At 40.4% G+C, this 14498-nt stretch overlaps 1 protein-coding gene across 1 annotated transcript in view; it reads right to left on the bottom strand.

Moving 5' to 3' along the window:
• The window catches only part of KIF26B (kinesin family member 26B), a 636727-nt gene extending 622534 nt beyond the window's left edge, over window positions 1-14193 (bottom strand). Inside the window, exons 1-2 of the mRNA XM_001377348.4 lie at window positions 14059-14193; window positions 12658-13059 (exon numbers count right to left, since the gene is read on the bottom strand). Of these exons, the coding sequence (XP_001377385.2) occupies window positions 12658-13059; window positions 14059-14121 (465 nt within the window). The 5' untranslated portion in view covers window positions 14122-14193. The remainder of the gene's footprint in view (window positions 1-12657; window positions 13060-14058) is intronic.
• Window positions 14194-14498: the final 305 nt, after the last annotated feature.

A 14498-nucleotide genomic window follows, 5' to 3' on the forward strand; every position in this document is an offset into this window, starting at 1 on the left:
CCCTTAACTCCCTGCCTGACTGTAAATAAGTCCCTTCCCCTCTCCGGCCTCAATTTTATCTGCAGAATTAAGAGATTTAATTAGATTATGTCAAAGATCCCTTCTAGCTCTAGACCTATGATCCTAGGTTGTATTTATCTTTGGGTTCCCCACCCATACCTAACTCAGAACCTCAATTTCCTCATCTGTGAACAGATGACAACAATATTTTTACCACAATCTATCTTCACCACATTGTTGTAAGGAAAGCACTTTGTAAACCTTAAGGCACCATAGAAATTTGAGTTATTTATGTATTTCAAAGTCTGAGCAGCACTTAATTAATTAATTAACTCAATAAGCATTTACTAACACTGTAGTACAGTATGAGGCACAATGGAACACAGCAGAAGACTCCAGACATGGTCCTTGCCCTCAAGGCTCAGTCTAATTGGACAGACAAGACAAACTCAGATGAGATAATTAGAGAATACCAGATAAGATCCTACTAGATAATGGAGTACAATCTCTATGGAAGTTCTGAGGGAATAAAGCCAAAGGAGGGATCACACTGGTTGATGCTTCTTAAATGAACTTCGGGGCTGTCTTGAAGAAATGGCAGGTGACACAGTGGGTCAATTATGGCTAAAATATAATAGAACTTATATAAAAAATAAATTAATTAAATAATAGCATTATAAATAAATAAAATAGAAATAATAGAAATCACTAGATATTTTTAAAGCAATCTACACTCAACAAGCTCCACTGTTCCCAATCTGGGTTCCTGCACAGGTCCATCTACACTAATCACAAATGTACTTTAAGACAGAACTCCTTCCCTGCTGGAGAACTCAGGTGAGAATGCCACCTGGGGACTTCTCCAAAAGCTTCCAAAAGGTCACACTGAAATTCTGTGAGTTAACACAAATACTAATGACCAGTTCGGTCCCTAAGGATAGCTGTTAGAAGAAAATCAGCTTCATATTTCTGAAAAAGAAACATGAACCCCATCCGGCACTGGCCAATTCACAAAGGAGAAGATGCCTAGGAGTCTGGCAGCTTTGCTGACTTTGCACTGAAATTTTCAGCTTAAGTACCCTCCTTTTCGAAAAGGGCAGGCTAAGGCCCTCAGGCAGTCTTCTGCTCTGAAAGGGCTGACAGTAGAGTCTCAACTGAGTGAATATAAATATGAGGAGGCTTCTTCTCCCTCCACTTACACTCCCAGACATTCCAACAGAGAAAGCTGCCAGGCTTGGAATCATGACACCCCCTCATAGTCCCACCCTGCCGTTTTCTTCATCCATCCCATCCCTCACCTCCTAAAGGAAGGTTATCACGTAATCTGGTAGGAGAGGGAGAATCATCACAATATCATCTCCCAATCAGGGGTCTCTTATTGAGCAGGCAAGACTGAGAGTGACCTGCAGCTGCTTGATTTTCTCACACTTCCTATACCGATTCCTGCCTTCACAAGTGATTTGAATGATGTGGAGCAGAAACTGAGACTCGACGACGAAGGAATATTGCAATATTTCTAGAGGATGGAGCAAGGGTAGGAATGAGAGAGAGGAGACCTGCAGAAAGATGCCCAGGGAAAGGTTTGCTACTATAACCTGGCATGCAATAGCCAAGGACAGAGATTGCTGCCTAAACTTTAATGGAGTTAATCCTTCCAAATGCCAACAAATTACTCCCCCCAGCCATTTAAAAATCACAAATCTAATGCAATAATCCTATCAGAATTGCAATGAGCGAAAAAGAAATTATTAGGGGCCTAGGGTTTTTGTTCAGTGAATTAAATCTCTATACAAACTGGTCCTGCTTATTTGAAAATTAAAGGCCCACACAGACAGTCTATTATTCTGCTTCTTGCTCAGGATTGGAGGAAAGAAAGACTCATTACTGTCCTGTCTCTACTGGAGGTGTTTTCTAAGATCCCTACAAAGTAACAGTAACCTATTTTTATGCTAAATGCTGCAGGGATTTTTCATTATTAATATTGCTTATTAGCAATTCTCTGACTACTAAGTAACTCTGAAATTGGAAAAACTAAATCACAATTATCTCAGACAAAAAAAAATGCAAGTGTAATTTTAGAATATACAAGTAAAACAGCTTTTAAAAATAAAACAAAGAAATCTGTTCTTGTATTGATTAAAGGTAATTAGTCAGATGCAATACTTGCAGTATAAATAAGCACCTAGAATGAACTTTCTATTTTAGGTGTTTATAAAGTGACTTGGGGGGGTGGGGGGGAATCAGTATTATCACACCTTTGCTTTTAAGCTGGTGATGTGAAATCACAAAAGGATCGTAAATGACCCATAGTTTATTCATGAATGTAGGCCCTCAGAGCCTAAGAATCCTAGTCTAGTCTTTTCTTCCATGCAATTGATTCAATAGTCATGATTTTTCCCAATATGCCCAGTTTATCACTTCCAATCTGCTTTCTATCATTTCCAAGGGAAAAGTTGAAGGATCATAATTCTGGCATTATTGAGTTCCTTTCATTAAGTTGGAGATAGGGAAAAATCTGATAGAAGTCTTGCTTGCTATGAGTATCTTCATGAGACAGAGTAGTCCAGATGATCCACAAATGGGAGACTCTGGAAACCAGAGTTCATCATGAAGAAAAATAATAAGATAAGCTGCCCAAAAGTGAAATGGTACCAGTGAGAGCTAAGTTATCATCACTGGAGTTCTTAAAAAGAGACAAAGTTAAGGATATAGTATAGGATTTTTGGTTTGGGTCGGCATTAGACTATGGTCTCTGAGGTTCTTTTTTAACTTGAAGTCTATGATTGTAGAATTACTTTTGCTCTATCATGAAGGTCTATTATCTTAATAACCCTAATTTTCATATAAAAGAGAATGATCACCAATTATAACACATTTATTAGGTGAAAAGAGCTATACCATCTTTATTTAAAGTCTAAAAAGGCTTACTAAAACATTTATTGTCATTTCTTTTCTTTCCTTTTTTCTTTAAACCCTTATCTTCTGTCTTAGAATCAATACTGAGTATTGGTTCCATGGCAGAAGAGCAGTAAGGGCTGGGCAATGGGGGTTAAGAGACTTGCCTAGAATTATGTAGCTAGGAATTTGTATGAGATCAGATTTGCACCCAGGGCCTCACATCTCCAGGTCTGGCTCTCTTTCTACCCACTGAGCTACCTAGATGCCCTTCTAGTCATTAATCTTAAGCATGCACACAAGTTCTACATAGAAGAGAATAATGGGGTAAGAGAAATTAAAAACAAGTTCTAGGAAAAAGAAAAGACCAATCACTTTTGTCTTTGGGGGATTGGGGTGGGAAGGAGGAAGGAATCTCTGAAGTTTTCATAAAGAAAATAACATTTGAGCTGGACCTTGAACAATGGGCAGAATAGTTTGAAATGGAAGAAAGCATTCCATATGTAGGGCAGCTAGATGGTACAGTAGATAGATTACCAGTCCTGGAATCAGGAAGACTGATCTTCTTGAGTTCAAATATGGCTTTAGACATAGCTATGTGACCCTGGCCAAGTCACTTAACCCTATTGGTCTCACCTCCTCATCTGTAAAATGAGCCAGAGAAGGAAATGGCAAAACATTGCAGCATCTTTGCAAAGGAAACCACCAGTGGGGTCATGACAAATCAACCATGACTAAAAGCAACTCAATAATAAATTCCATCTGTACATAAAGATGTCAGGAAGAAAAAGAAGAGCAATCTTATGGGGAGAAGATGATTCAATTTTGGATGAGTTGAGATTGGAATACTGAAAATATCTCCAAAAGGAACATGTCTAATCGGATTTTGGAAACTGCTGCAGGTAGACAGAGATCTGAGACTCTTCCACACAGAAGTGATAATAATAGCAAGAGGAGTAGACATGATATCATCAAGGGAGAGTGTCTAAAAAGAGAAAAGGTTAGGACTTGGCTTTGATATTGTCCATATTTGCAAAGTAAGAAGAAGAATGGGAACCAGGAAAGAAGTGGTCAGCTTGGTAAAAGAACCAAGAAAGTTCATTGATATAAAGGCTCCTAGACAGGCTCATGGATGTCCTGTATGACCACTGTCCTACAAATAAGCCACCTAAAATTTTCTACATAACTTCACTCCTCTGGAATTCTCCATCATGCCCTCATGCCCGGTACCTTCCTCCTCTCTTACCTGTGCAAAATGATGTTTTTTTTCTTTTTTGTATGTTGCCTTCCTGCTCCCCCCACCAGAACCCCAGCAATTAGATTGAAAGATCCTGGAGGGCAAGAATTGTTATTTTGCCTTTCTTGGTATCCCCAGTGCCTAGCAAATAGTAAACACTTAACAAATGTTTATTGGCTAATTGACTAGAGGAGTCCATCATCAAAAGTCAGTCGTAGAAAGTTCCCATGAAGGAAATTCCCATAATGAACATTCTCACTCATACTATACTTTCTAAGAGATAGTGTTCCCAGAGTCCCAGAGATCAGCTCTGTGGGGTGCATGTTTATGACTTTCTGTGGTGGCAGTAAGAACTCTGCCAGGGGGCAGCTGGGTAGCTCAGTGGATTGAGAACCAGGCCTAGAGACAGAAGGTCCTAGGTTCAAATCTGGCCTCAGCCACCTCCTAGCTGTGTGACCCTGGGCAAGTCACTTGACCCCCATTGCCTAGCCCTTACCACTCTTCTGCCTTGGAGCCAATAAACAGTATTGACTCTAAGACGGAAGGTAAGGGTTTAAAAAAAAAAAACTCTGCCTTCCCTGTCCCAATTAAAGACTTGTTCTTTGTTAAATAAATAAATAATTCAGCCATGATGTGAAGAATTCTTCAGCCATAGCAAACTCTCAAAGACCATCTAATAATGTTTACAGAGATAATAATAGATTATAGACCAATGACGTATGAGTATATACTGATTCAACTTATAGCAAAAAATTATGAAATGAAACATTATATCCATGAGTGCATGTTTATAATAAAACATGTGGTTAAATAATAATAAATAATAAAACATTGTGGTTAAAATAAAATGCTATGTGAATGTAATGGAACAATAATGTGGAGCTAGAAATTATGAAAAAGATGGACTCAGAGAAACCTGGGAAGACCTGTACGAACTAACACAGAATGAAGCAAGCAGAACCAAGAGAACAATTTGTAAAATAACATTATAAAGAAAAACAACATAGAAAGACTTAAAGAATTCTGATTAATCCAATGAACAACCACACTTCCAGAAGATCAGTGTCAAAACATGCTATCTACCTCCTAAAAGAAAATGGATGAATTCAAAATGCAGAATAAGATTCGTTTTTGAACATGGTCATTTTGCAAACTGATTTTGTTTGACTATGCAAATTTTTTGCAAAGATTTTGTTTTCCTTTTGGTGTGTTGAAAAGAAATAAGATTAAAGTTTGTTGAAAAAACCTTTTTAAAGGAATTTTTAAAGAAAAATTAGTGATTCTTATGACTTCTAAACTAATAGTCCTAAAATTCTGATCTGAATATGTCACTCTCTCTCAAGAAGTATTAGTAGAGAGACAACTAGGTACCACAATGGACAATGTCAGGCCTGGTGTTAGAAAGACCTGGGTACAAGTATGGCCTCAAACACTTCCTAGTTGTGTGACCCTGGGCAAGTCACTTGACCCCAATTGCCTAGCCCTTGCCAATCTTTTGTTAGGATTGATACTAAACCAGAAAGTAAGGGTTTGGGGTTTGTTTGTTTGCATTTTTTTAAACCCTTGCCTTCCATCTTGGAATCAATACCGTGTATTAGTTCCAAGGCAGAAGAGTAGTAAGGGCTAAGCAATGGAGGTTAAGTGACTTGCCCAGGGTCACACAGCTAGGAAGTGTCTGAGGTCAGATTTGAACCTAGGACCTCCCATCTCTAGGCCTGACTCTCAATCCACTGAGCTACCCAGCTGTCCCCTGTTTGTTTGTTTTTAAGAGAGAGAAAGAGGGAAGAGGAAAGATGAATTAGAAGCTCCCTGTTGTCTCTAGGATAAAATGCAAATTTCTTGGTCTAACATTTGAAGACCTTCAAAATCCAGCTCCAGACTATCTTTCCAGGTTATTACACATTAGTCCCTTCTGTGAGTTCTAGGGTCCAGCCAGATTGGCCTACTTGCTGCTCCTTCCTCTTTTTCTTTTTTATTCATCAAATTTTACCAAGCCAAATCAAACAAGCATTTCCATATACAAAGAAAAAGATTGCACATAAATGAAGTCACAAAACTCTTACATATCTAACTTACTTTTCTTTATAACTACATAAAAAATGCCATCCACAAGTGTCCCAGCCTCTCCCCATCCTTCCCACATCAGGGAAGACATCATCCAGGAGACCAGCATGTTCATACAAATGAAGTCTTTCATATTTCCACCTTTCTGTTCATAACGTGGCAGTAACATTCACAATTTATTCTTTCAGTCTTTATTCTGTAGCTGTGGGTAATATTCTCTTGCTGTTCCTTCCATGCAACATTATATCTCCCACTACTGGACTTTTGCCAAGGCTCTCCCATAGGCTTAGAAGGCTCTCCTACCTCTCTCCAAAACTCAGCTCAAGTACTACCTTCTTCAAGAGATCTTCCTATTTGTTAGTGCTTCCTCCCAAAGAAAAAAGAAAAAAGGCAATTACATGTGTATATACATATATAATGCTTTTGGAGGGATGCATATGTATACAATGCATACCAATACATAGATATGTATCATATTTACCCATCTGCAAACATCTTCCAGGAGTAGAATGGAAATGTGTTGAAGGCAAACACTGTTTCACTTTTGTAATTATATCCCTAGTGCTCAGCATGGTATCTGACACATAGTAGGCATTTACAAGTTGAAAGTAACCAATAGGTTCCCAACTTATTGGTGAGTTAGGGAGTTGTCTCCCCAAGTATGTGAAGACTTTCTCTGGCAGAATGGACAGATGAGGACAATTTGTTCCAGCGCCACGAAGGTGGCCAAAGAAGGTGCTGTGGAGCACTTAGAGCTTCATTAAGAAGCCAAGGTCATCCACTGTATCCTGGACCATCACCAGTCTTCTTGACTTATGTCTTGCCACTGGACTTCAGTGATTCAGGAAGAAAGAGTGAAGCTGACAACTTTGCACTTAACTGCAATTTACCCAGGAGCCAAAAGACATCACCAGTGATGCCATTTTGGTCCTCACTGAGTAATAAGCACAACAACCAACCAACTAGACATTTACAAAATGCTTATTGATTGTTCAAGCTCACATAGGAGCAAAGCTAGGATCTTTGACATGTTTGATTTGTTGTTTCGTTTTGAGGGGCTTTTTAAGCACTCATCACAATCTCTCTTGAATGGAATAATAAACACTAAATTAAGTAAGTGCACCTGGAATTATTATCTCCATTGTATAGAGGAGGATACTGAGACTGAGGAAAAGTTGAATGACTTGCCCAAAATAACCCAAAGTAAAGTGTCAAGGCAAAATTCAAACCCAATTCTTCCTCATTCCAATTCCCATAACCTGCTGCCTATTGCTGACATTTTGTCTCCTATAACCAGAATGTCCGGTGACAGAGTAACACATGCTTATTTGTATCACAAATATGGTCTTCATACCATGCATATCTCTAGCAGAAACATGGAGTAGTAGAAGAAATATAAAATGAGACAGAAAGAACAAGATTCAAGTTCTACTTTTGACTTCGTTTATTGACTCAGGAAAGGTCTTAGGACTGCTCTAAACTTTAGTTTCCTCATTTGTTAAATAGGGAGGGGGTAGGGAATAAGCATTTTTATAGCATCTACTATGTGCCAAGTTCTGTTCTTTACAAATATTATTTTATTTGATCTTTACAATAATTCTGCAAGATGCTAGTAGTTTCCTCATCAGTAAAATAGGAATGAGAATGTGTGAAGCATCTACCCCACAGATGCCATGAAAAATAAATGAGATGATATAAATGCCCTTCGTTGTTGTTCAGTCATATCCAACTTTTCATGACTCCGTTTTGGGGTTTTCTTGGCAAAGATCCTGTTGTGGTTTGACATTTCTTTCCCCACTTTGTTTTGCAGATGAAGAAACTGAGGCAAACAGGATTAAGTGGCTTGATCACACAGCTAGCAAATGTCTAAGGCCAAATTTGAACCCAGGAATATGTCTTCCTGACTCCAGGTCCAATATTCTGTCCACTGTGCCACTTAGCTGCCCCAAAGTGCTCCACGAAAGTCAGCCATTATTGTGCTGACAATTGAAAGTTATAAGTTCTTTTACTCTATAGCTCACCTTTGACAAAGGCCAGAGACTAGATTTCTAAGAGCTCAATGGGGAATTTGTTACATAGAGAACTGAATTTTTAATGTGAGGCGAGGTGGGGTAGTGGACCTTTCATTCACTTATAGCCTTGGCTTCTTCATCTGTAAAATGGGAATATAGCACCTCCCTCCCAGGATTATTGTGAAGAACAAGTGAGATAATAATTAGCAATAGCTTAGCACTGGGCTCGATACATAGTAAGTGCCATAGAAATGTTAGCTATTATTATTATTTTGTCTCTGGGGGTTTTCCAGGGCTTATTTTAAGTGCTTTGTAAACCTTAAAGTACTATAGAAATGTGATTTACTCATTGGTAGTAGTAGCACTATCTTCCAAGAAGCCTGGTTCTCGCAAGAGTTCTGGCTTCAGAAGCATTCTTGACCCCTTTTAGGTTTTAAGAGTCCCTTAATGCCCTTTGACCAAACTTAGTACAAGGGAATACTGATATTAGAGATCTGGGTATGCCATTTTAGGCAAGTGACTTCATATCTCATTGACCTCCTTGCCCATTAATCAAATAAATGCAATTCAATAACATTTGCTCCCTATCTCGAAGGAATGACGTGAGGATTCATGAAGCAGTACTATATCCAGGGAGTGCTTAGGGGACAAAAGGGGGAGCTATAGAAACCACACATCACTTTATAAAGAAACCAGGAATCTAGTAAGGCATAAAAGCTATCAGCCTCCTGCCCACTTAACAACTAGGCCTCACACAGCACATTTCTATAAGAAACTAAAGAATTTTGCAAATTGTCATCAAAAATTTTTTCCATAACATGCTGCTGTTTATATTACTTCCCTTGTCTTACAAACAGGAAAATTCAAGCACAAGGAGGGCAGAATCGCTTGTTTCCATGAGAGGATGAGCAAAAGGACATAATTTAAAAGTCCTTTCTTTAAATAGCATGAGTTCTTTGCTTACTATTCCATTAAGGATTTTGACTTGTCCAAAGAATCACCTAGTAGTGAAGAAAACTCCTGAGTATATTCTGGTGTCTCAAATGAATCAAAATGACCATTTTTTTCTTAATTACACCCAAAATAACTTTTCTGCCTTCAATGGCCAAACTCTACATGGTTGAATCACAATAATGCCTCTTGTTCTCATGAAACTTAACTCCTTCTGTGCCCACGGGCCACAGAGGTACACAGTTTGCTCATAAATGCAGCTAGAAGAAGAAAGGATTGATTTTAAAGCCATATGGTCTTCATTGCAACAGCGAACCATGGCATTTAATTGGTTAAATGACTATAAATTTTAAAGGCAGAAACAATAATTATAGTTAATCTGAGGGTGTAGCCACTAAATTTTTTTCCAAAATAAAACACAAAAACCTAATCATTATTCCAGTTGTTGATATTCAGAAGAAATCCATGCAGCTAAAAATCAAGAATCCACACCTTATTGCTAACAATGAACTCATCAAAAGCACCCTTGTTCCTGGTTAAGTATTGTACATTTCCTTGCACTAAAAGTCATGCATCACTGACTAGTTCCACATATAAAACTCAGGCTACTTACATGGCAGTCAAGTGTGGCATTAAGCAATATTCATGTGTACACTTAAAGTGATACCTTTTGATTGCTGTCTATAAATAAAGGCATTTTTAATGTTTAGAGAAATCTCAATTTTTAATTTAAAATAACAAATTTGTTAGAAGTTCCAAGTGAAAGGAATTGCCTTATCTATACATCAGAGGTGCATTCTTTTTCTTTCCTCTCTTCTCTTCAATTCTTTCCTCTACTCTCTTCTCCTTTATAAGATTGGATCTTCCTCTCTTGCCTACACTAAAAGTGCAGCAATCCCTCATGCCCTCTCCATTTCCAAACCAAGCCAGTTTGCCCCTCATTGGGTGGCCTGCTGGCTCCTCACTCTTAAGGGCTCATCATTTTAGTGCTAGCCTCAGTAAGGACACCCCCTTGATTTTAGGCCACTGCAGTTCAAAATTAAGAGCTCAAGTGATCCATCAGATCAACAGGCACATAAATGAAAGCATTTCTTGGCCTTTATGGATCACCAAAAGATTGTATAGAAAGTTGGTTCATGCCTGCTATAATGCTCTTTTGGGAACATGCATTTCTCTCTGGCAAAGTAATCAGTCCTGCTAAGTTACTTGTATTTCATAATGTAAATAAAAACTGAGAAATATTTTGGGGAGATTCTTATTAGAAGATGGATGAAATTGCCAGTCTGCTTTAATTGCTTAGATAGGTACTTTGATACAGCAATTAGACATCTGGACTGAGTCAAAAAGACCTGAGTTCATATTCTGCCCTAGATACTTCCTAGCTGTATGATCCAGGTGTCAGTCCGTTAATTTTTCTCAGTTTCGGTTTCCTTATATGTAAAAATGAGGATAAAATTCACTCCTTCACAAAACTGCTACAAAGACCAATGGAAAGAACCTAGAGCACTTTCCAAACCTTAAAACTCTATTTAAATGTCAGCCATTATTCAATCATAATAAAAATCCACCCATAAAAATCAACAGATGCATTTTATTTCCATGCTTTGTGTCTTCTTATTGTAGGAACAATATTCTCATTGTAGCTGGTCATCTTGGGCCTTAGTGTTCACATGGGTCAACACATAGTCCAATACTCTGAGGAAGTTTAAATGACTTTTCTAAGGACACAACAGTAGTAAGCAGCAAGATGAAATATGACACTACTTTCTTCTATTAGCTTTATTCTCATCTCCCCTTTTCTTCTGAAAACAGTATATGTTCATTCTGATTCACCATTACACTAATTATAACCCTCAAAGAGTAATATACAGGATCCATTCTATTTAAACAAAAAAAGACATCCTTGGAAATGACCTAAAGGGATCTGGTGTTGTTGAGATGATTTTATGGCTTCCAAATATACTATTTAATGTCTCAAGGTACCCCACGACCTTTTATCAGATAGCACTATTTTGGAAAACCCAAGATTAATGGGGAAAACAGCCTTCTAAATACATCAAAATTTATTTTTAGTTTGCTGACTAATTACATGACTATGAATAGTGGTTGAGATCCTCTTCCACTGCCATCCATTAAAATATGACATCCTAACAACAATTCAAGAGTTAATTATTATTCCCAAGCTAAATCCTGTAAATCTTGAAAACAATAATTCTGGTAGTGATTTCTAACATTCAAAATTTTATCATCTTTGTTCTTTTAGTTACTCCAGTGCTCTCTTTTACAGAATCACAAATATACCATTCTAAAAGTCACATAAATAAAAACTGGGAACCTTCCCTGAATCAACAGCACCAGAAAATCCTAGAGAGCAATTCCTTCTTTTTCTTGACACCTCTTTGCCCCAAACACCCAAGAAAACTCTTTGAAGTGGGAGAGTAAATATTATCATTTGATAGTACTTGGACCCAACAGGGCAAACACGATTGCATTGTGTTACATTCTAAGAGCCCTGTTGGCCATTCACAACACACCATCACCGTCGGGGTTGCTATGGCAGAACCCAATGTGTATTAACACTCAATCAGTTCTGGAGCCCCAGGATACCTCTTCTGGGCTGTTCCCCTTAATCTTCTTAAACAATAGAACGCTATTAAAAACAAACAAACAACTAACTTCAGGATATAAGATCCTGGGAGGCAAGAATATTAACTGGCAGATAGAAACATCCATCCTTAACTGATTGTTTGCTTTCACAGCCTTCATAGATTGGGGGGAGGGGAGTTCTTTTTTTTTTTCTCTTCAGGGAACACGGGTGGAGGAAAGAAACCTGATTCCGTTTTTTAAAGAGGCAAAAAGAAAAGAAAAGGCTAGAGTCTTGTGGCAGCATGGGGATGAGAAAAAGAAAGAATGAGAAGTGCCATCAGCATATTCCAATGTCTGTCAAACATACTGACAAAACAGATATTGGTGTTGTGTCTGCTAGCAATGCATGCCTAAGGGCAAACAAGAAGACCAGAGAGAAAGGTACAATATTATATAAGGGAGGGATGAAAAGGAGGAATTTTTAAAATCCTGCAGGGAGGTTAGGGAGATGCAGCACCAGCAGCATCCTCGGGAATGAGAACCTCAGACTATGAGCATCCTTCTTAGATAAATTCATCTCAACTGGACAGACTATGCCAACCCTCAAAGTGAAAACGTTGCAGAACAGCTATGGAGTTGCACGCTACCAGTGCATACAAAATAGGTTAGAAACTGCCGGGCGACTGGAGAACAAGCATTCGAATGCCGCCCCCGAGAAGCTACAGCCAGCCACTGCACCCAGAGGAAATGCCTCGGGATCCCCAGGGGACTCAGGTTCTTGCCCAGCCCCTCTCGCCTCCTGAGCCCCTCCCCTTTAATACTCCCCCACCCCCACTCCAGCGCTCCTCCACTGACTGGCTTTCCCTTCCCCTCCCCCCAGCCCCAGCTCTCTTAGCCCGGGGCCGGGCTTACCTTGCTGGAGAAGGGGCCCGGGAGAAGCAGCTTCAGAATCTGTCTCTTCAGCTCCACCAGGCGGGCGTTGCAATTTTCGCACCAGACGCCTCGGTCCGAACCTGGAGAGGAGCCGCCCCCGCTGCCCGAGCCCGGCGAACCGGTGCCAAAGCCTGGCGAGCCTCCCAGGGAGCCGGGCGAGCTGGTGCCGATGCCAGGGGAAGCAGGTCCCGGGGAGCCCGTGAAGGAACTCGGGGACGAGGTGCCTGAGCCAGGGGATGGGGTGCCGGACGAGCCGAGAGCCGAGCCGGCGCCCTCGGGGTTGGGCCGGCTCCCCGCCCGGGACTCTTCATAGGCTTTCCTGTACCAGCTCTCCGGGGAGAAGGGGGCGGCGGTCTTGGTAGGGGAGCAGACTTCGTTCACCTGAAGAGGGGTGGAGACGCGGGATTTAAGCGGATGCATGGACAGTTCGCTCCTGTGTGCGTGGCTGTGGATATGTGTGAGAGAGAATGTGTGTGTGTGTGTGTGTGTGTGTGCGTGTGCGTGTGCGTGTGCGTGGATGTATGCCTCTCTCAGGATCGTTTCAAGTTCAGGCACCGCTGCTGCTCGCGGCCAAATGCTCCCTCCATCTGTCTCTTTAATTGTCCTTAAGTAAATGCCGACAGCCCGTGTGCAGCCTACCTGAGAGACCTGCACCCATGTGCCAGGTTACACCGGGCGTCTGTAAACACCTTGGATGGGGCGTGGAAAGCCAAGAATAGGGGCATGAAATTACTTAGGTAATGAAGAAATCTCCGCGCCCCCGCCCATTTTAAAGCAGCCTGGAGTGTCTCGCCTAACCAGGTCCCCTCTGTGCACCTCCCCCACCCAGGGACAAGGACCCACGCGTGAGACCCGGGAGCCCCTGTCTTGAAGAAACCCTGAATAAGAACTTCGGACTTAACCCTACTCAATTTGTTTCATTCAAGCGAAAGTCAGTCTGAGATTTAAGTCAAAAGGCTTGCACCGCGGGAGGGAAATGATTAGAAGAACATCATAGAAATCTCAAAACGACGAAATTCAGCTTAACTCCACTGAAACATGCAGCAATGCTGCAAAAGTTATAGGGGGGAGGGACGCTTCTAAAATCATGCAGGAAGGAAAGGGCTTTTCATTCCCTTCTAGACATGCAATCTTGCTCTCTTGCTCACTCACTCATGCTGGACTCCCTTAGCTGAACAGCACAGATTCCTCTGCTCCGGTATCAGAAAAAGGGAAAGCGAGGACTCTTAGGATGTTAACATGCAGCTTAATAAGGTTAACCTGTTTGTATCATTTGTTACATGTCAGCTTACAGAGACAGCGGCAGAGCAGGGGAATATTTTAAAACCCGAAGTGCGGATGGTTCTAAAACATCTCTGCACGTTCTTGCTGACAACTTACCCCGTATTTTCTGCTCCTGGTTGTGACTGCGATCCTCTCTTTATTCCCAGCCACAGAATTCATGGTGACTTTGCCCCAAAAAGACACTGCCTAAATGTTCCACCAGTGTTACATCCAAAGAAAAGAAAATCTTCAAACCCAAAAAGGTTCACCGATTGTATGGAGATGTATGCATGCTCTGCCCTAAATTCAAGGCTTCTTCATTGAAAATAATAATAATAAAATGAAATGAAAGGTAACTGGCCTCAGAAGTGGTACCACCAATTTTCAGTCAAAGCTGGGATGACTGGTTTATATGCTTTGCCCTTTTCTCTTCAAATCAATTTTTCCCTCGTTCTCTTCGATTTTCTTCACTTACACTCATTTTCCCAAAACCGGTAACATCCAGATAATTAGCATTTCTCCCAGTCTCGCAAACACAGTTTTCCTCCGCAATTGAA

This window comes from Monodelphis domestica, chromosome 2, assembly GCF_027887165.1.
Source record: "Monodelphis domestica isolate mMonDom1 chromosome 2, mMonDom1.pri, whole genome shotgun sequence".
NCBI lineage: Eukaryota > Metazoa > Chordata > Mammalia > Didelphimorphia > Didelphidae > Monodelphis > Monodelphis domestica.